Source organism: Heliangelus exortis, chromosome 16 (genome assembly GCF_036169615.1).
Source record: "Heliangelus exortis chromosome 16, bHelExo1.hap1, whole genome shotgun sequence".
In the NCBI taxonomy this organism is placed as follows: domain Eukaryota; kingdom Metazoa; phylum Chordata; class Aves; order Apodiformes; family Trochilidae; genus Heliangelus; species Heliangelus exortis.
The window spans coordinates 6,140,415-6,168,134 of record NC_092437.1 but is presented as its reverse complement, the minus strand read 5'-3'; the positions used below and the strand labels follow the sequence as shown (position 1 = coordinate 6,168,134).

Here is a 27,720-nt window from a genome sequence, read left to right as displayed (position 1 = left end):
CAAAAGAATACACTCACATCCCATTTAGGACAAAAGTCAGTTACCACAAGTTAGTTTATAAAACAGTCACAGGATTTATTGAGATAAATAGAAAGTTACATAGATTCTCTATTCTGACAAATGAATGACACTTCCAGAGTGTCCTTGCTTAATTGGGTTCTAAACAACACTGTACAGACCAAACCAGCACTAGGGCAGCACCCCAACCAATGCCAACATCATACACAAGATACCAGTGAGTCTGAATTCTAAGCAACACGACTGACATGCTCTGGATTGCAAGTGCTTGATTGTTTCCTACAGCACCCCAGCAATATTGCACCCACTAACATGAAAATAATGTTCCTTAGCTAGAAATGTTCCAAATTTATATTCTTACTCCTGGTATGAAAGTGGATCAACTACCTAACTTTGCACCATCTGGCTTTTTAAAATACATATTTTTGCATAATTTAAACAACCCAGAGAACTGTATGTGAACTCACTGCTTTGCTCATCATTGCATACATTTGTCTAGTACAAGACATAAAGTGCAGTCTTTAGTCATGCTGAAATAATTTCTAGTTTAAAACTAAACCAGAGACAAACCTTGTAGAGAGTAAATGTGTTTAATAGACCTGCATATTGTCTACAAAAAACACCCACCCCAAAACTATGACGTCCCCTAGTAGTGCATGCAACTGGAGAGTTTTAAACAGAAGGTTTTAAATGCTCTGCTGAAATAATATCATTTAAAGCAGACATGATTTCTGGAGCCAGTGAGGTGCCAAAACATTGTTAAAGGAAAACAGAAAAAGACAACTTTGTTTAGCCTTTCAGTGAACTTTTACAGCTGGTAGCTTAGTGTTTACACATATCCTAATTAAAAGCTCTTAGTGAACACTAACCAATCTAAAATGTATAGCAATTTGTGTTTTCCAGTGGATTATTGCAATTGAAGGTAATTATTTCAGATTATCTGACCAACAGAAACTTGGGTTAGGCTAATGTTAAAAGTATTTAATTTATATACATTTCAAACATACTTACATATACACACACTTAAAAAATTTGTTCAGTGCTGAGAAATTTAATGAACTCATAATAAAAAACAGAAGTAAAACCTTGTCAGAAATGCCTTAGAAAATCTGAACTGTTAGAAAAACCAGTATAATGCCAGCATTAGAAAAAGTTATTAGAACTAGAAAAAATTAACTCGAGAGGTCTTTTTGTTAAGAAATAGCAATTGTAAAAAACTGTACTGAAGAAGCATTTGTTTTAAATTATAAAAAAATTGTAAAAAATAAATGTAGAATGTTGCAGAATTTACAGAGTTTATACTGTTTGCTGTAATAGCAGTGATAGCAGTGGTCTGTTTCTGCCTGCAGCTTCCAAAAACCATTTTGTGATCTCACAGGCAAACAATTTGTTACAAATACTGTACATGTTATAATACAAGACTGGTTAAACAAACTGATACAAAACTGAGCCCTCCAAGAACATAGAACACAACCGAGGAACTTATTTGCTGTATTGCAGACGAGCCAGACTGAAAACAAAATAACACAAAAAAGTAATTTCTGTAAAAACTTCACCCACGTGAACTACGTCCTAGTATAACAGCAAAGTAAGGGGAAATATTGACACAGATCTATTTATGCTAAAATATTGTGTTCACAGAGAGAAAATAACTTATTATATGAAGCTATTTCTTCAGTATTTAAGCATTAGTTTTTGAACAACACAAGCATCCAACCCACAATCTAAACTAAGTCTACTTTTTTCCCAGGCCCCACATTACCTTCCAATTTGAGACATACCAGAAGACAGGATCTACCAAAAAACCCCTAGCTTTATAATTTTTAAACTCTTCAGAAGCCATCTAATTTTATTAACAGAACCTTGTTCTATCTGTATATTCTGGTTCTTCTAAAACACCTGAATACCTGTTTAAGTACACAGAGGACATCTCACTTAAACCTAGGGATTTCTGTAACACTCATTTACTGTTTGCCCAAGATTTAACCATGCAACCAACAGAAGTCAAAGAGCAAACTGCATCAACACCTTTCCCCTGACATTTGCTGTTTGGGTTGGGTTTTTGGTTTGTTTTTTTTTAAATTTATAGCTTCCCTGTTTCTTAGGAACAAAGTATCAGGCTGTTTAGGATTTGAATGCTGCACCAGTTAAAAAGTGTTTTTCAAATGAGGCACATATACAACAAATACAAACAGAACACTTAAGTCTGTATAATTCTGTAATACCCTTCTATAGAGACAGCACAACACAGGAACTGAATCCCTTAAAGGAAGTGAACTTTGCTTGGGCAGAATGAGGAATTTTCAGTTTGGGAAATTAACAGTCTCCCTACCACTAGCAGAGCCAACAGTAATAAACAGATATGTTAATACCTGTGAGGTCATAGCTCAGAAATAACTAAAAAAAAAAATCACAATATACAAAGGATCTTGAGCTCTCTGTGCTTTGAAAAATATCACAGTAAGCAAAAATGAACCATGCCTTAACTCTAGCAGAGTAACTACTTCATAAAGTGAAATTATTTTGAGGTTTTTCTTCACTAGTACAGCTCATGATTTTTGTTACAATTAAAAACTATTCACATATATACACTTTTTTCAGTTGAAATGGAATATTTGAAACAAAGACCACAATAAAAGTAAAGAAATATCTTTGTCAGTTTTCTACAGTCAGGTTTTCAGATTAAGAAACCACTAAGCTTATAGCTGACTGCTCTACTACTGGAAGTATTTTGTTAAAAATGGAATTTGAATTCCAGTTGCACTGGAAGACTGAGTATGGAGTAAGACATTGCATATTATCCTTAACTGCAAGTAAGATCAGAGTTATCCCCCTCATTTACAAAGAAAAAAAACCCAGAAGGAATTACTCACACACATCAGACAAACGCAGCTATAGTTGAAAGGTAATAATTTTTCAGAGCTTTTCCAGCTCAAGTAGGTAGCAAAAAACCTTATTTGTCCACATTATTCATACTATCTGCAAATGTAAGGTGAATAACCATTTTCATGTTCAGTGCTTACTGCAGAGGAACACCTTAGCTTTGTTTTTCAATGGTGGTATTGTCCATGTTACCATGTTTTAGCTTTATAGTGGCAAAGAAGGACACATCTTGATCTCTGTCAGATTGCAGGGTTAGAATGGTCTCTTCTGCTGCTTCTAGATGAGGATTGCCAACACTTTTGAAGTAAGCTAGAATAGGAGAAGAAAAAGACAACTTCAATCAGAGCCAAAATAATAAGCCCTAGGGCGTAAGTAGTGCAGAAATACAGAGGATGCAAAAAACATTTGGGGTAGCTCATCCAATTTATAGGCTCTTTAGAGAAACTAGAGCAAGCTGAGGAGGCTGACACAGAAACAGAAATATGCTGCTGCTTACTCATCTTATTAGGTACTTCAGTATTCCTAAGAGAAATTCTTTTTGCTGAGCCCTAAATAAAAATGTATCAGCAAGTAAAAACAAGCTCAGGAAGCTGCCATTGTACAAGGATTTACACAACATTCTCCACACTTCTGAAAATAATAAAGCAGAGGACATTTCTGTGCATCTTCCTTTGAATAATCAGAAACTAGGTGATTTTTTCTTTTTAAGAAATTGTAATATAGGAATATAGGAAATTGGAGCAGCATCAATTACCTTTTCCCAAGTATAACTCTTAGGTTTCTTAACATGACAAAGGTTTCTTAACATGACAAAGGTTTCTTAACATGACAAAGGTTTCTTAACATGACAAAGGTTTCTTAACATGACAAAGGTTTCTTAACATGACAAAGGTTTCTTAACATGACAAAGGTTTCTTAACATGACAAAGGTTTCTTAACATGACAAAGGTTTCTTAGGTTTCTTAAAATGACAAAGCAAACCATGTCAGAGAAAGGGGTAACAATTCATCTGAAAGATGCCACAGATGAACGCTTCATTAACATAGAAGTTGGAAATAGGTTTTCCTTAAACATTTGATCTGCCATACACATCATGGATACCCAATCCAGCCACCTGCAGCAGCACCCGGCACTTTGCTAGCAGCAAAGCGTGACTGCCCTCTAGCGAGGACGCAACCGTGTCTGAGGAGTGACACCAGACCCAGGCCCTTCCAGGGACAATGATCACGTTTTCAAAGACACAAAAGCCACCACAGTAAACATACACTCCTAAATCTGTTTTCCCAAATCCGAGTTTAAATGTAATACCGCAGGTTACAAAGTGTAGTTCTGTGTTCAGTATCAACAGAACCAAACAGCCAGTTTGAGCCAATTTATAAAGACCTAGGCTAGCAGAAGAAAGAGAGCTCGGGTCACAAATGAGTTCTTTCCAAGGAAATAATGACCTCACCTTTCTCCAGCAAGGTCTGCCTCAGAGCCTTGGCAAGCAGAACCCTGACGTTTGGCACAGGATCTGAAGCAAGACTTAAAAGACTGGGGAGTAAGTGTTCAACAAACTGGTCGACTGGCATGCATTCCTCTTCTACTACGGCCTACAGGATAAACACAGAACACAAGAAAGCAAGATTCAGGTTAAAATTACACTATTTCTCATTCATTTCTATACTGAATTTAATTTGGCCTTTTAAAAAAGTCCCTGTCAAACAAACACACCTGATGTTGGTGAAAAACGCACAGCCTTTGAAATACTGTTATGAAAACATGTCTTAACATTCTGAAGTTCACCTGAAGAGTACTCAAAAAGAGCTGATAACTTTCAACTGTATTTTAGGAAATACTGTTCTCTTGCCTATCATCATCCCTTCGCCTTTCAACATTCAAACCTTGATCCTTACTGCTATTAAAATAAACATTTTTGGTTTGGAGGGGCATAGTTAAGTGGAAATAGAGAGAATAGTTCCTGGCATCTAGCATCCACTGGCAGCTTCAAGGGCTCTTGTGAACCTCTATCCTTACATGGCAAAGTATTAGAAAATGTATCTTGGATAAGGACATAATTCTTGATTTTGCTACAGGGATACCAGAAAATACAAGAATGACCTATTTAAGCTGGAGGTGCAAAACAAAACAAGGACCACAACTTCAAAACTGGATGCTTTCCAAAACTACTCCTGAGATAGACCCACTCTGCCCCTGTCTTCACTTGACACACAGAAGCACAACCCCAAGAATCGCAAAAAATTACTGACTCCAAATTTTAGTTTTGCCCACGTTGCTGAAAAGCCTCGAACTGGCTCCAAATTAAATGCTCCAAAATAAACAGAAAGAGAGAAAACATTCCAACCTGACAAATGAAGGCAAAAGCTTGTCTTCCAACCCACTTGGAGCAGTGACGAAATCGCACTACAAGCTCATTAATGAAATTTAATCCCAGTGCATTTGCATTGTTTGCATAGAACTTTTGTAGTATTGCTACAACCTGCAAAGCAAAGGAAGGGGGAAAGGGAAAAAAGAAAAAGTTAACTTGAAGCCCTTAAAGTTAAAAAAAAGCTTGATTTCATTTGAATTAATGTCCCTACAAAGGGACGCAAAAAAAAAGGTATTCAGAGTAATCAGCTGTGTCTGCAGAATTTAGGAAGCTACTGTGCTTATTCTGGAAAAAATAAATATAAGCTTGAAAAAAAAATTTTGTTCAGGTGAAACAACAAACAATAAAAAACTAAAGCAACCATTAAAAATTATGTCCATTTCCATGGTGCCATGAAGCAAAGGAAGAAATGGAAGGAATCTTTGTTCTCATTCAGTACATCTATGGGGTGACAGCAATACCATGAAGTTCATAACAATTTAACCTTGAGGAAAGATCAGTAACATTTTTTTTTCTCCCAGAACAAGATCTCCCAAATCTTCTATATCCTGGTTTTCACCCAGCTGAAGGTATATTTAGCATTCCCATACAAAGAACAGAGAAAGAGTTTAATGTCTGTGGAAGTCTGACAACTTTAATTTCACTTCCAAGTTATCATATTTATCAAAACGTGTATATTCAGCCTACTTGTCTGAAAGAAAGCAAAGTGATTTCAGTTTTCCCTCTCAAGGATCATTTTCCTCCTCTCCTGCCAGGGAGTGCACTAAATCCCCTACCAGTCTGAAGGAGATCCACCGAACTTCCGAAACCTTATCGGAGCAGAGAGTTAGTGCAATATGTCTTAAGTAGTCATACACATCATTGGGATTGTAGAGTTCCAGTATCAGGATCAGCTGCCTGGAACACAAAGGAAGTGATTAACAAGCAGAACACTAACCTGCTTCGATTTTACAATCTGTTAAACATAGAGAAGGATCATTTGGAGCCTCAAAACTACCATGGTTCTTACAAAGCCCTTGACCAGTTTGCTCATCTCTCTCCTTTATAAAGGTGCACATGTGCTTTAATACATCAGTGAGTCCAAGAGAAACATTTATGCAAACTCAGTGTACCAATGAATCAAATTTATCCCAAATTCCAGCCACACCACTGCCACCGTGTTCCCAGCAGCCATCACAAACCAAAGAGCTGAGTGGCAGTCTCCACTAGATGTCAGGGAACTGCTGCACAACCTTCCCCACCGCAGTGAGCGTGAGGTCACTTTGCCAAATGACAAAGGGAGAGTAAATCCTCAATAGCCCTAACAAAGCAATAAAATAAACATGAAGGATGGATTTTAGCTATTAACTATGTCCATGAACACTCTTCGGGTGTTTCAAATATTAAGAGGGCTTGCAAAGAAAGAACTGTGGGATGTTACTCTATCTCCATTATACATCCAGTCATATGGAAATACGAGTAAACAGATTTTATAGAACTATTTTTTCTTTCATGCACATTAGAGAAATGTCTTTATTAGATCATTTGGCTTGGGAAAGGCCTTTGATATCGTTAACTTTGTACACACATTTCACTAATTTTTACAAGGCAATCTAGAACTCAATAAAATCTGCAACCTCATGAATAGCATCTATCAGATTGCCATATCTCATCAGCTGTATGCAAACCAGATCCCTGCTTTGGCATAACCACAGACATTTAAGCTTCGGTCATACCTGATTACAACACAACTTGCCAACTCCCACCCCTCTGCCCCCACACTAAAAAACCCCCTCCAAAATAAAAGAATAAACCAAACCCCAACAGCCAGTGGCTTCTAGGTTCAGTTCCTTAATACAAAATAGTTATAATAGTTTGGCTCCTAACTATGGTGTGCTAACTTCTGAATGTAATTATTCATTTCCATGTTAGTAGAGTAAAAATATGAAGTGAAAAATTACATACTCTGCCAGCTCGTAACGAAACCTCCAGTTCCTGCTGTTATCAGTCACTACAAATTCTTGAAGTTGGTAAAGGTATTCCCTCCTTTTTTCTGCATGCAGTAACTGAAGAAAAAACATTCCTAGTATAAAACTGATGAAATTCAATACTTGCAGTTCTCTGGTGTATTACTCTAGTCACACCTCTATGCATTTTCCTGCTTGAAAGCAAGTGACCATTCACAAGATGCTCACTAAAAATTGGGCACAATCAGCTGACTGCCTGGACACAAGACTGACACCCAAAGAAATACATTAAAGTCCTTACTTCTGCAAGGACATCATCAAAACATCATCCCTGGGCATAAGACTGAGCAATCAAAAAGCTAAAGGTTTGTGCTTATTATGCAGCAGCCCTCCAAGACTTGGTCTCTTCTCTCCAGCCTCAAGCACAAGTTGTTAATGGTCCAACTTTCCATCTGGACTGCACAAAATTGTAATTCCTTTACAGCAGCTGAGAGCATTTAAAACCACATTTACAAAGGGTTTTCAGTTTTGGTACTTTGTTGGGATGAGACAGAAAATAGGCACTTTGTAAAAAAGCAGTAGACACAGAAAAAAATGGCAGTATCACACAAAACTAAATATGTAATTGGATATGGATACCTGCACACTTCAAGAAACTAAACAGAGTCAGAAAAATTTCATCTTGGTAAATAAGTTACACTTTCCTACCTTTAGGAAGTCATACAGGTGCTTAAGGACACCGATGCGCACTTCATCCAGATCTTTCAAGAATCCATTGAAAATTGGCACCAGATCAGCAGCTGTAAGCTGATCTCCCAGGATAACTGCTAACTCATGGATGGAGAAAGCCAGTGTCCGGCGTACCTTCCACTGCAAGCAGTTTAAGAAGTGAACTAGATTAGGCACCATAACTAAAATAAAGCAGCTTTTCAACTACACCTATGTGAGGACAGAGAGAGCAGAAGAAACAGGGCTAGTAGGAAATGTTAGTCACATTTAAGAATCATAGAATCATAGAATCCTAGGGGTTGGAAGGGACCTCGAAAGATCATCTACTCCAACCCCCCCTGCCAGAGCAGGGCCCCCTAGAGTACATCCCCTAGGAACGTGTCCAGGCGGGTTTTGAATGTCTCCAGTGAAGGAGACTCCACAACCCCCCTGGGCAGCCTGTTCCAGGGCTCCATCACCCTTACAGTAAAAAAATTTTTTCTGATATTCAACTTGAACCTCCTATGCTCCAATTTACACCCATTATCCCTTGTCCTATCAAAGAAGTCTGATTTACATCCTTAACTTTGAGGAAAGATCACGAGTTTTATATTCTTTGTGACCATTTTAATCTCTTATGAGAAAATACACAATGCTGTAACTTCAGTGCAACAAGCAGAACAGAAAAGCAATTTAAAATTTTAAGTTTTTGCTATGAAGCTTTGGTTTTTAGTTTTTACCTGTACATCTGAGGCCAGTGTCTCATATGTATCCTTCAGGCAGTGCCAGTTCTGCCTGCCCAGTGTTAAGGCCACCCCAGGAAGACTGTAGGCACAGTGTTTGGCTATTTCAGTATCAACAGTCTGGGCTCGAGCAGGGTCAGTCATTGACAAGTACTGGTCTAACAAAGGCTGAGGTATGATATCCTGCAGATAGAGACACTGCATCAGCAACACACACCTTCATTTTAGAGCTGAAAGAAAGATACCTGTTGTGCTACAGTATTCTCTTGCTAGCAATCAGCTGGCAGCAAAGCACCAATAGTGAAAAGACACTCCTTTTGTGCACTAGCTTTACAAAGTGGAAATGACCTATGTAGATTTGTCCTCTCATTAGAACAGTCAGCAGTGAACAGTAATTATTACTTTATCAACAGGATGCACCAAACCAAACTCAAAATTTCTTCTTTGCTGAAGTCCAAGAGTAAATCCAGCAACAAAATAGTGAGTATCTGTCTAAGTTGCACAGATCACCTCTAAAGCACAAAAAAGGCAGAATTTTTCTAGCTTTCCAACTGAAAATACGTTTCTTCTTAATTGGTATTCTTCTCATTCTACAACTGATAACTGGAAAAGCTATCACTGTATTAAGGATAAGATGAACTGCATTCAACATCCCACTAAAGCAGTTAAGATTCCATTTCCATCACCTGTAATTTTGATTTTTCATCTTCAAATGGTGGATTATTTTCTTGCTCTTTCTTTAAAAATTCACTTGTTCCACTGTGTTGCTCCTCCAAGTCCTGTAAAAGGTCAGACTGGTGAAATGGATCAGACACACTGCTGCTTGGGCAGTTCCAAAGCATTGCATTACAAAACACAATTCTGATACAGAATTGCCTTTCACAGATAAAGCTTTGTACAGGCAAAGCCTGTGCAGTGTGTTTATACAACTACAGGAAGACAACAGAGCTGTACACTTAGACATAACACTCTTAAGATCATCACAGCATTGAGATGAATGGTAGTGAGATTTATTTCTGAACAAAGCAAACTAATTTAACAATAACTCAGCATTTACATAGACTATGGACAGCTACTTTTACTATATTCTTGAATGGTTTGTATTCTTGGTATGAATATAAATTACACTAAACAAGACAACTTAGTAGTTGCTCCTCTCCCTAAATATCAACAAAAATCTTTGAAGGAATTAAAAAGACCAAACCACACAAAGTTCAAAAGTTCACAAAGTATGCATTCATGCATATATAAAAGTAGTGGGTTTTATGTACAATTTTTTTCATAGATAATTTTTGCTTTGTGTTTCACAATTGTGTTCACACAATTGTGTGTTCCACACACACTTTATGTTCCAGCAACATTGAATACTGTACAAACTGTACAGTATCTATCTATATATTATAATCAAGAAACAGTAACCAGGAACTGTGAGTGTGTCACCACCTGATTCAGCCTCCTGTCTGGAGATAAAAGACTAATTTTAGACTCATTTAGACACATTTTTAGACACATTTAGACTCATTACAGGAGGAGTACATTTAATCTGAAAAAAAACTGAATCTGAAAAATCTGAAAAAGACAACTGCAAAACTAATTCCTCTCTGATCTGTGTGCAAAAAGAAAAAATAGCCCTCAATAGCTTTTCTTTTTTGTCATTAAAAAGTAGCAAATGACAGTGACAATGTAGGTATGTTCAAAGGCTTTAGATCAGAAGTGGGTCAATTAAACCAGAGACAACACGAGCACACACAGTACAGAAGAATTCATTTCAGACAGAAAGCACAATGCATACTTACTGTGCTTTTTAGTACACTGGAAGCAGACAGGTCACTGATATTATCCTGGGAGGTTGGGGATGAAAAAGCATCCTCCTCCATCTGGCTACAGGTAGCATCTGAAACACTTGTTTCATCTGAAACAGTTTTGTTCTGAAGTTTGCCACTGCTTTCTTCCATTTTTTTGGTCTCATAGTCACCAACAGAATCAAACTGAGCGGCTCTCAGAGCAGCAGACAACACTTGGACCTGAGCTGTATAATGGAAAAATGACTTTTTAGTCTCCCTTCTGCACTTGAGAGCATTACATTTCTATTTAGTTAAATCTGAAGACAAAAAGCCCAGTTTCAGCAGCACAGAAATAGTATATAGTCATCTAAATATGCCACACTACCAGCCAGCTTACTTCTCACTACTACTGCAGCAAGGAATCCAAATGATGCTGCAGTTCCTGCAGATGTGACTCTGCATGCAGAGAAGAGATGAATGAACAGGCAGATGAAAACTGTTAATTCACTGCAGTATTCAAGGCACTTGATGGAACAAGAAAGTGTGGATAACAGGCTTGTCAAAAAGGATTTGGCCCAGGACACAAACAAGCATCCCACTAGCAGTCTATCATCACCATTCTCATCAGCAAGGCTTATATGGGAGGCTAGGGAAGGATGACTTGAAATTAGGTCCACTCTCACTCAGCAAATATTAGATTAACTCAGCTGGAAATAGGTAGCTTTGTCCCTAAAAACACAGTACTTAAAGACAGCTTAACAGATTTGATCAAGTTTTTTTCTGTTTCGTATTTAGATCCAATTTATTTCATGATAACAGGAGAAAAAATATTCCTCAGCTGCTTTAGAAATAACTCAGGTCTTGAGGAAAAGGCTGCTGAATAACTCTACTATAATTTACCACTCAAGAACCCTTACCACGTTACAAATACCAAGCCAATTTAAGGGTTTTGTAAAGGTCAGAAGAACAATTGCTCAGTGAAAACATGACTTTACTGTTAAGAGTCTCACCTTGAACATCTGGATCATTTAAGTGCTCCTGTAAGCTTTCTAGAACTTTTTTTATTTCACTGCTAGCAACACAGTTATTACATGGCACAGAGCAGCTATCTTTGTGCTTTTCAGTCTTGAACTGAAGCAACTCCAGATCCTGACTTATATCAGGCAGAGGAGGGCGCCAGTATAAAAAGGTATTAAATACATCTTCAGTAGATGGTAGCTTTGAGTTTGCTCCAGGAAAACTGCTGTCCTTTGTGACTTCTACAACACCAGCAACTTTGTCACTCTGAGACAACCGAGACACATCTTCTCCAGAGCTGGAAGAGTCTGAGCTTTCTTCCTGTTTGTCTTTATTTAGGTTCTCAACTGAGAGTTTTGTGTTAACTTCAGCTGCCATCTCCTCAGTCGATGATTCTGGTTTGATTTCCATTGGTTGTTCTGAACTGTGTAACAGACACACACAGTTATCCAAATAAAAGGTAAAATACTCTGTGACAACAGTTTTCAGTAAAGTACTTCATTAAAGACAGCATCAACTACAGAAGCTTCTTTTCTCTGCAGCATGACAGAGTTTAGAATTTATGTTACCACTGTGCTTTTTACTCTCCTAATGAAGCCAAGAAAGTCAATTTTTCAATAAAGTGGTTACACTCAAACACATACAGTGCGTACAGTGGTTACATCTCAACTCTTCATACTTTTCTAAAAGTATATTCTCAAGTTGAGATTTTTAGCTCTGAAGAGCAACAAAAAGAATTAACTTTGTTCTTCTCCCTTCCACTCCACATCTCTCATGAACTTTTACCTGGACAGGGTGGCATTTGTGCTGGAGGACACTGAAGTAATATTGTTGCTTGGCTGACAGGAACTGGAATTCCCATCTTGCACTGATGGTCGAATACTCAGTGTCCCATCCTCTCGAATGTAAAGCCCAGCACTGGAAGGGTTTGCAAAGGTGGAAATAAATGGGCCAAGAGACTGAAAAGCAGCCTGACGAACCTGGGGTAGTAGTACAGAGACAACAATCAAGATTCATGCAACTCCCACACTGTTAATGCTGGAAAAGAAAAATTTGGTTTATTTTTTAGTTAATTTTTTTAGACCAGTTGGTTCTTACTGTAGCAGCTTCACTTAATACCAAACATATCCAAATATCAATTACCATGTAAGTGACATCCAAGCAAAAGGTGTTAGAATATTAAGCATGTATCTGCAATCATAGTAAGGAAAATTTTCAAAGTTACAAATTTAAAGGACATCATTATCTATTTCAAGTAATACCTTTAACACAGGCAACCTGTGTTACACTTTTTACAGGAGAGTGTTTACACTTTTTAAGAAACCTGCTGATAGAAACTCTAAGTAGTAAGAGAGAGGAAAAACACCATAAGAGGAGATTAGAATCTTATGTACTAAAATCTTATCTCAGCAAATTTAGTTTAGTGAACTTTTACAGGACACTTCTGACTTGCCCTTTATTTGTGTATCAACTGCTTGAGAAGATGCATCAAGTGGAGTGAGTTACTTACCCATCTGCAAGTGTCACTAATAAGACTGATAAACAGTGGGGACAGTTTGCTCCTGCGAACTTCTGGGGATGTGGTGTAAGACACTGCCATAAAACATTCAGCACAAGCTTTTCTCATCCCCCAAACACTATCAGAACAGAGTTCAAAGAACTTGGGAATCTGCCAAAAATAAAAAAAACACAAGACTAATTAAAGACTAAATAAAGACTACAGCAACTTACTGTCAAGACAGGGTTTTTTTTCTTATAAACTGGAGACAATAACAACTCAGGATAGAAAATAAGAGTACAAGAAATGGGGACAGGTTAAAAACAAATATTAATTGAAAAAGTTGTAAAAATTCCCTCACATTTACTTCATTAGATTTTACCTATAACTATATGCACTAGGAATATATATATACATATATATATATATATATACATATGTCTATATATATATATGCACTAGAATTTTTTATGGCCTATTTTTCCTGAAACTATAAATTCACTGATCATCCAGTTCAGGGGAAAAAAAGTCAACAATTCTAAAATGTGTGTGTGTGTGTAGATACATCCTGTCTATTAAATTTTTACAAACATTTCGCAAAACAAGAACTTTGGATTTCTACTCATTTCCAGTTTTGCTACATAACTGCAACCAAAGCTGTAGCCAAATCAAATTTTAAAAAGGCATGTTGATTAATTTACAGAGAAGACAATAAAAGAACTCATTGATAAACCTTTTGAACAAGTCTTGTAAGTAGATTTTTATTTTTACATACCAGCAATCTTTCTGTGGCTTCTTGCCCAACTGCATTACAAATGTCACCAAAATTAGCTGCACAAATCTAAGAAATGAAAAAGTAACACATAATATTCTGGCTCTTTCAGATGCATTAGTTTTATTATCAACTTCACCATGCATTATTTATCCCATGAAACAACTGCTCATGTTTGACTATTCAAACTTGAGCCATGTAACTAAATCCTGTAATATTAACTCATCCTAAACAAAGACTCATTAAAAATGAGCTTCCATAAGCCACGTGTTTGAAATCAGTAATAATGAAGTTTTCTGCATGAAGAGCATCATCTATTTCAGTAATCATTAAAAGGGACAATCAACCTCCTTGAAAGTTTAAACTACTTTGAACAACAGCTGTCAAAACCAAAGCAGAGTAAAATATGATACAAGGGTCAGGACTTAGGTGTACTGACAGAACTATCTCTGCTATGGCTGAGACTGGCTTAAGAGCTTTGCTGAAGCAAAGTTTAATAAAGGTCTCAAGTTAATGACATTCACAGTACATTACAAATGCTATAATTAAGGCAAAAGGGACACTCTCATGAAGGAAAGAGATGCTGCCAAATTAAGATAACACTGTGAACACAATTTATTCCTTCCATATGCTTGTTTAAAAGGTTATAATGGAGCTCAAATTCCAACAAGTACAGCTTACATTAAGGACCAAGCTAAAGCTCTGCCTGACCCTTAAGACTACTCAAATATTTTAAACCTTCTTATGCTACAAGTTTCCTTTTGTACTGGACCATGAATTAAAAGTTCTCCTTTTAATAACACCAGATTTATTTATTTATTCTGAAGGGAAGCACTCCTCAAGTATTATTACTTGGAATTTCTCATTTTGGATAAGACGGTGGAGATCAGGAAACTTGTTTGCATTCTATAACCAATGCCTTGAATACGTTGTGCATAACTATTAACTGTGCAAGATCAGTTTAACCAATACACCAAAGCTTTTAATAAAGGACTGTTACCTTTTTCTTTACTGAACTACAAAAACTATAATTAATTAAAACTCATCTTCCAAACTCTTTCAAAAGTTCATCAAGGCATCTGAACAGTAACATACAAATCCATTTTTACATGGTTTAGGGTTGCAAAGACACCAACCTTTCGGACTTGAAACAATTTCCCATCACTGCACAGTTCACAGAAACGAGGAAGCAGCATATGTTCAACTGTTGTTCTGCTTAACACAGAAGCCATTTTACAGATTATCTAAAAATCAAGAAGAGGATATGTGCAAGGACAATAAAATTACAAAGATTGCAAGTATGGCCAAATATTTCTCCTAAAAATTACCTCCAAGAGAGGAACTAAATCTATTTAATGGTTACAAATTATTTATCTTCATACACCTGTGTTTTATGTGAAACACAACTATAGTTACCTGAAATCATTCTACACCACTGTGCCTGAACTTAACATTTTCTGCACATAATCCATTGTCTTTTTTAACTGGTTAATATTTTATTAATAAATGCATTTTCAAGGTGTTTTACAACATGGCATACACCACAGTTTTGTATGGAGAAGACAAAAGTTCCATTGCAGTAGCCAGCACACAAAATCAGTCTTTAAGCATATTAGAAATATCTCAAGCTTAAGCATGCACATAAGCCCCTTGGATTTAACAGGACTGTTCAGTTATTTAAAAACTAGCACAATCACAGCTCTTTACAGGCTCAGGCAACATAAGACAGGAGTGAAAAGGGAAAGTAAAATAAACTAGTTATATATATGAGATAATAATAATGCAGTCTACACGAATAATACTCAGAAATTTCAGGAGTTAACACTACAGCATAAAGTAAATTGGTCACATGCTCATTAACTGAGCTCTCTGACCTGTCAATTTCAACTACCATAACAATGCTTCTGCTGTGAGAATCAGGTGTTTTTTATTTTACAGCAGGTGCTTTTGATTCTACATTGATTTTACAGGTGCTTTTGATTTTACCTTTTCTTTTCAGCTCCCATTTTCTCGGATTCTGAGCACGAGAAAAAAAGAAAGGGCTCTCATGCACCTTTCTACTTAACTGTTCTGCCTGCTCATGCTTACACACCTTATCAGATTAACAGTACTCCTCTATTTTTATTTTTCAAAAAGTGAGGCTACCTCCACAGAAATAAGCTTTATTCTGAGCAACATTTCCCTTTTTAATAGAATGCTAAACATGATACAAGGAAGACCCCATTCAAGGACTTTCCTACAAATTTTCAAACTCCTAAAAGGCATCTGGTGCTCAGATGTCACCCTGAAAAACTGCCTAAGCAATATACAACTCCCAAACATGGAAGAGGAAAATCTACCTCCTAAACTATTTTACACATCAGGTGTCAGATATCCATGTTGAAATGTAATTACACACCAGCATTTTCCTGTGGAGTCAGATGATTTCTTGAAAGTGAAAACAGAATCTTTTCCTTTTTTTTTTTTTTTTAAATCAGTAGCACTGATAGAGAACAAAATCAAGTAAAAGGGAAAGTTAACTTACATTCACAGCTTCCACCTTATACTCATCATCACTGTCAGGAGCAGAGAGATCCAACAGAATTGGACACACCTTATTCTCAATGTCATTCTGAGCAACAAGATCTTGCTCTAGCAGTATAAGCAGTGCTTCTTGACCTGCCTTTCTGACCTATTAATATGAACAAACATACAAAAGTATGCCACTGTAAAACCATTTACTGATGTAAGAACCACAAATGACACATTTTCAATGAACACACAGGTTTGAGTTAAAAAGCAGAGAAAACCACTCATCTCTAATTTAAGGAATTAGAAAGACTGAAGTTTAATACAATCATTGGATGATGTTTCACCAAATTCTGTGGAAAAGCCAAAAGATGAATTAGAAGACAGGACTTGTAAGCCATGATGTAAAATACTGTGTCAATATGCTGCCAGGCAAAACCTGCAGATTTCCCATTACGTGCTAGTGAAAATATATTAAAAAATTCAGAACTGCTAGCAAAGTGAGCTGAAACCAATAAAGCTAAAGCACCATATAAAATAGTTATCAAGCAACATGGAATTTCCTAGTATCTCTTCCTCATGCTTGAAATTCACTGAACCACACAGTGTTTGATTCAACTCATGCAATCTATTTTTCCTACCTGATTGTTAACATCTGTGAGGTATCGCACTACTATGGGCATCAGGTACTCAAAAAATGCAGTTGGGAATTTTGGTCGACTTTCTTGCAAAAAAATGGCAATAGGAGGTATTTGTTCCATCAGTTCTGTCCTTACAGTTGGTTCTAGCAATAAAAGGAAAAGCCACATCAGTAAATAAAAAATTAAGATCAAGTGCCTTAAGAAAAAGTAGCATATTTTTTATTTAATGTTTTCACAACTGAGGAAAAGAAAATACTCAGAACAAGAAATATCACCTCTGAGACTGTCTGCTCTTAAAGGAAAGCTGAATAAAATAAAACAGAACAGCCTTACATACATCATCACAGTCCAGTGACTTGCAATCAGTTCCCTAATAAATCAGATAAAGCAAGAGTGCCAGCTATAAAACCTAATCGCCATGATTTTATGTAAATGTATTAGAGACACAACTGTTCCGTGCCACATACACTGTATGTTCTGATATGATTAATTCCTTGAAAAATATTACTAATAATTAACAGTAACATTTATTAACACTACTTCTAGGGCTTTATACCAAGTAAGTACCTTTCATTTTTATATATACACCATACAAATTTCTTCCAAAGGAGAGGACAAAATAAATCTCATCTTTTCTGACCGGAAATACTCTTAGATGATTTGGTTTCTTTAGTTCACTCACTGCCTCCTCAAAATTGAAATCTGATGTCTCTATTGCAGTTTATGTAAAAAAAGTGACAAAGATTTGAAAAACAACTTTCAAACCTGCATCTTCAGAGAGTCTGACCATTATTTCCATTACAGTCAGGAAGTCTTCTTCATTATTACTGAAATCTCGAAAGACATCCAAAAGACCTCTGGCAATAATTTGCCTGTGGAATAAACAACATATTAATTGCTGTAATGTCCTGCCAACAACATGTTGATGGGATGCAAAGGAACTTATCAAACAAGGCAGGCTCTTTTTAAAAGATCAAGCTACAAATGATAGAGTTTCTACACCTCCCAACAGAACAAAGATGCAATCAAGAGAGATACTAAAGAATGGAAAACTCTTTTAATGGAAATGCTACACAAAAGTTATTCAAACAGAAATAGTACTAGGTATGTGCTTAGGAGAATAATAAAAAAAGCAGTGACACCTTAACAGCCAGAATGCTATCAGACTCTTACATTGTACCCTTACCTGTTAAATATGTTATCACTGAAGGCATATTTTTCGAGGCGAGCCAGTGGAGTTAAATTATCCTGTCCAGGAATATCCAAGAATGCTGTTATCCTCATGCTATCACAGTCTGGTCCATAATCTTCAAATCCAACTTGAAAGACAGGAAGAGTAGTCAAAAAAACCCAAAACCAAATACAAAAACACAACCCAATCATGAAGTCAGGAACAGATATTACTATGTTAACTACACTATACCAATAATTATTCTTCAATGGAATGGCTTACAAAAAGAAAAAAATCTTCAATTTTTCCTGACGAAGAACAACACTTGCCTATAGACCTGTAAATTCATTCTTTGAATTTTCATTCGTTTCAACTGTCATAAGCCCTTGGTTTTTAACACATTTTACTCCGTAATTAGAACGGACTAACCACATCCACCAAGTCAAGAGACTCAGCTAACAAAACCACATGCCACAAACTTCCAGACACATTCAAAAGCAAAATCAGCCCTATAAAAGAAACTGAAATTCTAATAATGACGGAAAATCCCAAACTGTATTGTTTCCTGTGTCTACTGTGATGAGTTTTCCTCGCTGTAGACAATAAGCTCTACCATGTTCAATAGCATTCAAACAGAAGAAAACCATGGGACTAGAACGTTCACATTCCAAATGCATCCAGATACTACAAGGGAACCCAGAGGTACATAATGAGCAACACATGCTAATTATTCATGGCTTTGTCCAATGACTGTGTGTTGTACTGACACCATTCAATAGGTCATGATTATTTCTAGGGGCTGCTCTTTGTGTATTTTCAGTTCTGCCCGATCCAAAACATTCATCTTGCACAAGTGTAATTCACATAGCACAGATCTGCCTGGGACTCATCTGTCCATGTGTTTTCCTAGCTTTCCCACACACCCAGCAAAGCACCTGAAGAAGTAGCATTTGCAGTATTTGCTACTTCAAAAGAAATCTACTGTAGCACTGAAAGCTCACAGGAAGCTATGCAGCATACACAGGACTTCAGATGTCCTTCGAGGCTGCAACAAACTCCATATCCAAACTCAACTCTGACCACCCTTATAGATATGCAGTTATAACACAAATGTATTTTAAAATCCAGACTGATTCAGCACTTTCTTACTAGCTAATTTTTGAGCCTTCTCTCCTGTTTTATAAAGAAAGATTTACTAAAAGAATTAATGCCATTAATTTTAGTGCCCCTTTGTTGAATTAAGAAACAGTTTAAAAAAGAAGGCTCTTATCAGTTTACTTCAAATATCTCAGGATTCCTACCAATTCAGATAATGAAGCAAATCTCAATTCAAAGTTTTACTACAAAACTACACCTGGGACTAGGATGCTTAATTTTACTACCTGGAGTAGTTCTATTATTCATTTAGAGTAGCTAAAAACACACCAGTGCTTCCAAGACCAAAGTGAAAAAAGAGCAAACTGCTTAAGCTCAGGACCAAGAGAATTAAATTCCTGAAATTTTTTCCACACACTCTCAGTACACATCAGTAAGTAACAGTCATGGCAGAATCCATTTTGTCTTTTCTCAAAAATATTCCTTTTCTTTTCTGTAAAATAAGAAGCCGTGTTTGCAAGCTTCAGAATACACCAAAGTACTAGAAATAAAATTACAGAAAAATAATGAACTATTATTTCTTTTCTAATGTTCTTTCACAGATGATGCAAACATTCAGTATTTTTCTCTCTAATGATACAAAACAATCAAGCTTGAAATCTGTCCACCAACTAACAAGAACAAACATGACAGCATTCACAGCTGAACTTGAGTTCACCATTCTCTAGTTCTACCTAGACTGAAAAGTTATTTAGAGCCTATAAGAAACACCTACTGTGCAGTTCAGCATCCCTAGCTGGGCTCACTATCCACCTTTTCCAATACAAGGCAGTAAATACTATTGCAGAGTGCAATGATTTCATTAGCTCAGGAAAGTCATTTTCTCTCCTGCTATTTTAAAAAGGAAAAATCAATTAAAAAATATATTTTATTTACTATATGAAGGGCATAATTAAGATAATTTTTCCAGATAATAAGTATACAGTTATAGTGATTTTTCATTTCCTAAAATGCACCATAACTTTGCTGGATTTGTCATGAACTAGTCATGACACCTGAACTCTACTGTAACACAAACAAGAGACAGCTTTCAATGCCATAAATCTAGCTGCATTGTCAAATGAATGAATTTAATCAAAGAATATTTTTAAATCAAAGATTTCAATAATGCTCAAAAAACCCACATCACTTTATCTACATGCTCATACTGAGACAGATAATTTCTTTTACACAAATTTTAAGTGACCCCATATATAAAGCTTATTAATTACTGTTTATGGCAAGAACGGATTTATCTGAACATTTTTATTAAATACCCAAACTAGTTTTGCCTCCAAGCATCAAGCTTATTAATCCACAAAACAGACAAATCCAGCCTCAATGGAGCAGCCAAAGACTGACCAGAAACTGAGAACGAACACTTAACTCCTACTGATGGTCACTCCTGGTTCCAGGCCAAGACCACATCAGACAACACCAGTTTGCATTTATTTCTGCTGTACTTTACATATTTAGCAACCTCACCTCAAATGACACACGAGTTTTGGTGTTGTTTTCTTAGGACAGGGAGAAGAAAATTGTATCTGGGAGCAACGCAGAAAGACCCAATCAATTAAAACAGATAGGCATCTATTAGCACTATCAAATATTTTGTTTCTTTTGTTCCTTTTTTTTTTTTTTCAATTAGGGCACCATAAAAAAGGTGCTCCAGCAACAACAGTTGCAGCTCTTCTGCTAGGGAATTCATTGCAAACCAGACTTTAAATCAGCATAAGCACATTGAAACATATCAGCTTATGTCCTTCCCACCAAACTCCTATTTAATGCATCTAAGGTGATGACTTCTTACAAACTTTTAAAATTTTCTTACTGCAGCAAGCAACGACCTCTCTTAAAGCAAATTCTTGCAGAGTTACCAAATGCTGTCCTCCGTATTTTTCTTAGGTTTCTAGCTTTTCAATCAAGGTAAAGAGGATGCTTTTTAATCGCAGCTTTAAAATAAATAACACTCACAGAATACAGTTTATCTGTGTAAGAGAAACGCTGAAAATATTTTCAAGTAACACAAAAACAAAAACAAACCAAGAATTCTTACATGCCGAATCCAAAAGATCCCAAACTTTACCAAAATACAAACATTTTCTCTAATAGTTATTAGTGAAACGCAGGCATCTCAAAGACTAAAAACAACAACACTTAAAAGTTGCAACTAACAAAATCCCACTGAAGGACCCCCTGCCTGCAGAATCTTTGTGTCTCTGCACATTTTTCCACAGGAATGCACTTCTAATCTTATTTGTATGCTAACATTTCCCCTGGTGTTCCTGAAGACCACCTTCTTCCGTAATTAATTTACTCATGCTACACTCGGGGAGGGGGGAATCCATCTGTTACACATTCTCAAGTACTATTAAACAATGATGGTTGTGTGGTAAACACAGTCTCTCACAGGCAACAAATGTAAGCATCAGGGGTTTTTTTTAATAGAGAAATCAACCCAGCATCCAAGCTGTTAATGAAACCATAAAGCCGCTTTCTAAGGTATCCCAGGTTCACATAATTATTGTTCAGAGATTTATTGCCTTAAGCAACACCTCAGAGCTACTGATAGGCGTTCAGCTCTAATTCTGTAACCCAGCTCTGAACAGCACCTGCTTGAGGTGGAGCTGTTCACCTGGCCTAGGACCCACAACATGGTATTTAACCTAAAACCACTGGCTTGTATTCGCCAACCAGAGCGCAACAGCGGTTTTCCTTTTACCTCCGCTCCCGAGGACCGCAGCACCGGAGCACCTGTGCGGTTGGGACGCAGGAACAGCAAAGCACCCGGCGTCCTCATTGAAAAGTCTCACCCCCACAACCTACCGCTACTAGGAAATCCCTCAGCTATTCCAGGGTATCTACCACCGACAACAACAGCAGAGATAATCCCCTAAACCCCCGCCGGTCCGGCCCGACCCGTTTTCCTTTTCTAAAGATTCATCACTGGCCATTGCTGGAGGTGCTGCTTACACGGAACCCAACAGCTCAGCGGCCCTTGGAAACTGTGAAAATGGGGTTTTTGAAGGTCGGTGTCCAGACACCGCCCCAGGGATGCCTCCCGCCCGCGGGTCCTCCTTCCCCGCCGGGATGGACCCCCCAAAATCCCGCTCGAAGAGGCTGTCAGTTCTTCGACGGCTCGCCCCATCAGCCAGCACTGAAAGGCTTCTGAAACACAGCAGATGAGGCGAGGGCCGGCAGCTGAGGGAGGCAGCAAGCCCACTGCCCGCCTGCACCGCGCTCCTGTACACACACAAATACTTTCTGAATTGGTGCGCCCTAACGCCTATAAACCTTCACCTACCCGCAGAAACGGCCTCAAAATCCTCCCTTCGCCCTAACCTGGATAAAAACGAGGAGAGGGAAAGAGGACGACAGAAGGACCCCGATGTGGGAGAGCGGGGGAAGGCCTAAATAGGGAGCAGAAAAATAAAAAACAGTTACTCACAATCATCTAAGTCATCCTGCAAATCCACAAAATACAAAGGGATCCCTACAAACAAAAACAGAAGAGAGACACCAGGGGGTTGGTTTCGGAGGGCTGCGGCAAGGACGGCGGCAGCCGCGGGTGAGCCGCCCCAGCACCCCCCCGCCTGCCCGCCGGCCCCACTTACCGGCCATCTTGGAATGGACATGGGCGAGGAGGAGAAGGAGGGGAGCGGGAGGGCAAAGGGAGGAGCCGCCGGTACTTCCTGCCCCCGGGTCAGCCCTCACGCAGCCGGAACGCTGCCGGTTTTATAAACAGCCGCTGTCGGGGGGGCAAACCTCCCCTCAGCGCCCGCCGTCGCCTCCTGTGAGAGAAGAAAACCTCGGCGGCAGCGGGGGTGGAAAGCGGTCAGGTGATTCCGTCGGGCCGCCCAAGATGGCGCCGCGTCTGTGGAGCCTGAGGAGGAAGGTTTACTGGTAACCACGGCGTGGGGGAGGCAGGGGGCTGCCCCCATAGGCCTCAAGTTTACGCGTCCCTGAGGAAGGGCTATGATCGTTCAGGGCTGCGTCTCAGGCGCTTGTTAAAGGCGCAGCCTTCCCGGCCATGGCTCTGAGGGAGCTGAAAGTTTGCCTTCTAGGGGTAAGTACTTGGCCTCGGTGCTGGGCGCGGGAGGGAGCCTGCTGAGGGACTGGCCTGAGAGCCTCTGTCTGGGGGGGGGAGAGCCTGTGTGTGAGCCCCGGGGAGGCTCTGAAATATGGGGTTTTTCTCCCCGGGTAAAGGGTGGGCCTTGCTGCCGCCAGAACTGGGGCCCCGGCCCGCTGAGGGGAGAGAGCGCCCGTAAGGGCCTTCCCCTCCGCGGGGGGAGGCGTTTTCGAGAGGTAAATACCGCTTTTTTTTTTTTTTTTTTTTTTCCCCCCCTCACAATGTTGTCCTAAAAAAAAAAAAAAAAAAAAAAAGAGAGAGAGAGAAAGCACTAACATCCAGTTTCCCTCTTCCTAGCAAGCTGTTTCAGGATTGTAGTTCGCAAAATAACTAAATGAAAGCACCTGAAGTTAAACTCGCAGGAGAGGAGGAGGGGCCTGAACTTTTTTTTTTTTTTTTTAAAAACAACATATGTAAGCTTTGAAAATGTCCCAAATGTTGCAGGTGGTGGAAGAAGGAGACATAAAGTAAAGCGAAGTATAAGTTTAGAAATAAAATTTACGTCTCTAAAGCTGTGTGTTGGCTTGGGTTGGTCTGAAGGCTTCACTGGGGAGGCTCACGTTGAACAGGTGGGGTTGGCTACACCTGTGTCTGAATTCCGTGTTTTAGAGGGTATGAGAGGCAGAACTGAGTTCTGCTTCTATACGGCCACATTGCCCTTCGGGGAGAAAATGACGTGTTCCTGTGTTTTGTGTTATTAAGGCATTTGTAGTAACTACTAGCTACTACTTGTGTTCATCCGACCTGAGAAACCTTTCATCCTGTAAGATAAGGAGAATAAGCACCCAGGAAAACTGGTCTTTGAACTTCTGAAGCCAGGAACTACATATATATTTTTCTTAAGATTTGCTCTGCTTATTTGGCCCACATATATTAAAAAATACCGAACTGAGCTAATATCTTTTTCCTTGAGAGGAAAATCGCTTCAGAAGATCAATACAAGTGTATATACTGTACCCAATTTTGCTACAGTATTCTGAAGATTCAAGAATGACATAAAATTTCGTTTTTAATGAAGCAGCTCCTCTTTTTTTCTTAAAGTTTTACTGTGTTTGGAGATAAAAAGGAAAAGTTTGTCTTCACCTGTTTTTAGTTAAATGGCCATTTTAAATTTCCAACTGCTATTGAGAACAGTTCTAATACTTTGTTGCCTTAGTTAACCCCTGAAAGTGCCTTGTGTATATCTTTTTATTATATATAGATGGAGTCAGTGATGCAAATATATACATGACCCAGAATTTTTATTACATGTTTCCTCTTTTATCATATACAGGTCTGTAGAGTCACATTAGAAACATGTTTCAGGTGTGTCACAGGAGAAATTTCAAGTCTTTCATTAGGCAGGGTGGGACAGCATTAGTCAGATGTTGAAACGCATGTGTCACACTTGTATAATTTATGTGCTTCATTGGCTTGCAAAAATGTAGAACCATTTTACTAAAAGTGATAGATGGTCTTTCCCTATTCCTAATCAAATGCAATTCATGCGAAGTATTGGGGGAAGAAAAAAAAATTAGAAAGTTTGAATAATGGATAATATGCACAAATGCAGTTGTGTATAGTTCTCCATAAAAACATCTTAACGTTTTTGTTAAGATGAAAACAGAAAACTGTAACTTATCAGAGACTTCATTTTTCTGTTAAGTATAATACCTGCAGTCTTTGAGAATCTTAACTTCTCTGAGATTCTCTACAGGAATGTGTTCATGCAGAGTGTATTGAAAGATTTGAGGACAAAAAGAATCATCTGTTTATAGTAACTATTGTCACTTGCAACTGTTTCTGGTTTATAGTTTGGTTTTTTTCTTTTTTTAGGACACTGGTGTGGGTAAATCAAGTATTGTGTGGAGATTTGTAGAAGATAGTTTTGATCCCAACATCAACCCAACAATAGGGTAAGAAACTAAATAAACTAAATGTGGCTTATTCAAGAATAAAACCTAACTGTATGAATATGTATTTTTATCTCCTGAATAGATCACTTGAGGGTTTTCCCTGTGTGGCAGCTCAGTGTGGTAATAAAAATGACTGCAGTCTTAATTAGCTCATGAGTACCTTAGGAAAGGTAGGAGTGTGTTCAGCACTCCTGCAGCTTCCATTTTCAGGTATAAAATCTGGACCTGTTTTGTATTGTTAACCTAAGTTAACAAAATTTTGCTAGGGGTTCTGAGTTATGAATAAATTACTCTAGAGATGCTTCTGTTTACAGAGCAATATGCTTTTCCCATGCACTACTCCTAAATTCCAAAGTATAGTAATAATGCAAGTACATAATTTTATTGGGTTTTTGAGTCAAGTTTTTGAAGGTAGTTAACATGCTAATTCAGGTTGTAGTTGTTTTCATGAATTAGTTTTAATGTTATACATCTGTATGCATGTTACACTTGTAAGTAACTGATAAAACTTAAAGCAGTTGGTCTCAGGTAAGGATATTTGAAAGTTGAGCATAAGAGCAGAGATGTTACTGAGCTCAAATCTTAAAATTGATAGAAGAAAGGGGGAGTGTCAAGAATTCTTGTAGTGGTTGCAGCTTTGTTTCTTTGCTCTGTGTGCTCTGCAGTTCTTTACTTACAGGGGGACTTGACTTCACTTGATGCTGAGAAGTGTTTGTGGTGGGTTGGTGCAGCTTCCTGTCACAGGTGTCACACAGCCTCCACTACAGCTTTGACCCCAAAAGTTACTGCTGATAAAAATCAGCTGTGTCTCATCCTGTCCTTCTTAAAAAAGAAAAAAAAAAAGAAAAGAAAAAAAAAAAAAGAGGTTTTTATCATCTTTCTCTTCCCCCCTTCACACTCTGCCTTTTGTTTTGGATGTAAATACTGGTATTAAATTACAAGGTATCCTATAGCAAGTATGTAGACTCTTTTTAGGGATTCTGCAATCTTACATTTGGCTTCTTAAAAGAGTAATCAGCTTTGAAGATTGATGTGCTGTTTGGCAAACCATCTGAGCTTAAAGAATGGGGAGAAGGTTACCCTTTACAGCTGAAAGTGTTGTGTATTTGCTTCCTGTCTTTTTTTTAAACATAGGGAGCTGTTTTGTCCTCTTGTTAACATTGTGACATGCCCAAAGACTTCAGCTGTATTAACTACAAAAGTATCATGGACTGCATTAAAATCAATGCCCTGGTGGTACTTAAGCTCAGAGATAAACTGAAATCTGGAGTCTTTGACTCAGATATTTAATGTTGTTGATAGTGCTGAAAGATTCTTGCTCTCTGAGTCTACAGCAAGGTTGGGAGTACTGTAAGAAGCTCCAGGATCCTATCCTACATCCTGTCCAAAACTGACAGTAGAACAAGTTTGGATGTCTGCAGTGTTTTCAACTGACAAGGATGAAGTATACAAAAGGTTTTAAAGATCATAACAAAAGATCTCATATGCTTAAAGTAATTATGGCATCTATGGTTCCTAGTCTGTAAGGATTTGAATTCAGGTGTGGCTTTTCTAGCAAAAAAAGGTGCCCACAGGTAATGAAAAGATTAGGTCTCTGAAGTCCTCTTCTTGTGGGAAATGCACTGTATCATGTGAAGCAGATCAAGTATAGCACAAAAGTACCTTATAATATTTCTGCAACATTGTAATGTAAAACACCTGGAAGACGGAGGGGATTGGAGCAGCTCGGGCATACCAAGAGATTTTTTTTGTCTCCTGGAAGTGCAAGAGCCTCTGCAGATTGAAGTATATAATGACACAATTTGAGAGCTGAACAGAGTGCAGACAACAAGCATGTTATTGATTATCAATTTATTTGTCCTCTTGACATCTGGCAATGGCAATACAGATCTCTCATAGCTTATTCCCAAGTATGGATTTAACAGCATTTATCTGAGTGTTAGTAGAGAGAGAGAAAAAGCTGATACAAAGCAGAAGAATTTGATCTCTTTCCCTCCAAAAATTTCTGTTATACACTGAAGTGATTTGTTAAAAAGGCTGCGCTTTCTGATATTTTGGGTCATAAGCTTATCAAGACCTTATGAACAATAAAAGCTTAAAATTTGTATACATGTTCCTTCTGCTTTGTTAGTTGAATTTCATCCTCTAAAAGAAGATTCCATCCTCTGAGGTACCTTGCCTCATTAGTTTCAGCTTTTATGTACAAAAATCTTTGTTTATCAGGTTAGGGTTTTTTTGGGGAAAGCACTTCTATTAAAATGTTAACTTTTAAAAAAGTTAATTGTGACAATGATACAAAAATATATATTATGAAAAACAAACTGTAACTTTTTTTTCCAGAGCATCATTTATGACCAAGACTGTTCAGTATCAAAATGAGCTGCATAAATTCCTAATTTGGGATACAGCTGGACAGGAACGGGTAAGTAGAATGAGTGTCTGTGGTGATGGTACTGGCAGGAGTGGTTTATTTTTCATCCCTGCCCTTGAAAGTCACAATGTGAG

The 27,720-nt window shown here is 37.9% G+C and overlaps 2 protein-coding genes across 5 annotated transcripts in view; one reads left to right on the top strand and one right to left on the bottom strand.

Annotated features, from left to right (window-relative positions):
* Nucleotides 1–50: 50 nt before the first annotated feature.
* On the bottom strand, nucleotides 51–22,936 carry LOC139803752 (serine/threonine-protein phosphatase 4 regulatory subunit 1-like). 4 transcript variants are annotated; one of them, XM_071760212.1, is made up of 20 exons: nucleotides 22,806–22,936; nucleotides 22,640–22,684; nucleotides 18,073–18,205; nucleotides 17,652–17,758; nucleotides 16,887–17,029; nucleotides 16,262–16,408; nucleotides 14,874–14,981; nucleotides 13,741–13,806; nucleotides 12,978–13,136; nucleotides 12,254–12,447; nucleotides 11,461–11,891; nucleotides 10,463–10,695; nucleotides 9,353–9,460; nucleotides 8,664–8,849; nucleotides 7,924–8,085; nucleotides 7,214–7,314; nucleotides 6,046–6,166; nucleotides 5,246–5,380; nucleotides 4,352–4,493; nucleotides 51–3,210 (listed from the first exon to the last, which is right to left on the bottom strand). In XM_071760212.1, exons 1-20 carry the CDS (start codon nucleotides 22,810–22,812, stop codon nucleotides 3,056–3,058), a joined length of 2,883 nt encoding a protein of 960 aa, XP_071616313.1. In that variant the 5' UTR covers nucleotides 22,813–22,936; the 3' UTR covers nucleotides 51–3,055. The 4 variants fall into 4 exon arrangements, with proteins under 4 accessions (XP_071616313.1, XP_071616314.1, XP_071616315.1 ...); XM_071760213.1 differs by having other exon boundaries at nucleotides 9,353–9,445; XM_071760214.1 differs by lacking the exon at nucleotides 22,640–22,684 and having other exon boundaries at nucleotides 2,078–3,210; nucleotides 22,806–22,915.
* Nucleotides 22,866–27,720, top strand: part of RAB22A (RAB22A, member RAS oncogene family) — an 18,930-nt gene continuing 14,075 nt past the window's right edge. The window contains exons 1-3 of the mRNA XM_071760222.1: nucleotides 22,866–23,257; nucleotides 25,136–25,215; nucleotides 27,556–27,637. Coding sequence (XP_071616323.1) covers nucleotides 23,222–23,257; nucleotides 25,136–25,215; nucleotides 27,556–27,637 — 198 coding nt within the window. The 5' untranslated portion in view covers nucleotides 22,866–23,221. The remainder of the gene's footprint in view (nucleotides 23,258–25,135; nucleotides 25,216–27,555; nucleotides 27,638–27,720) is intronic.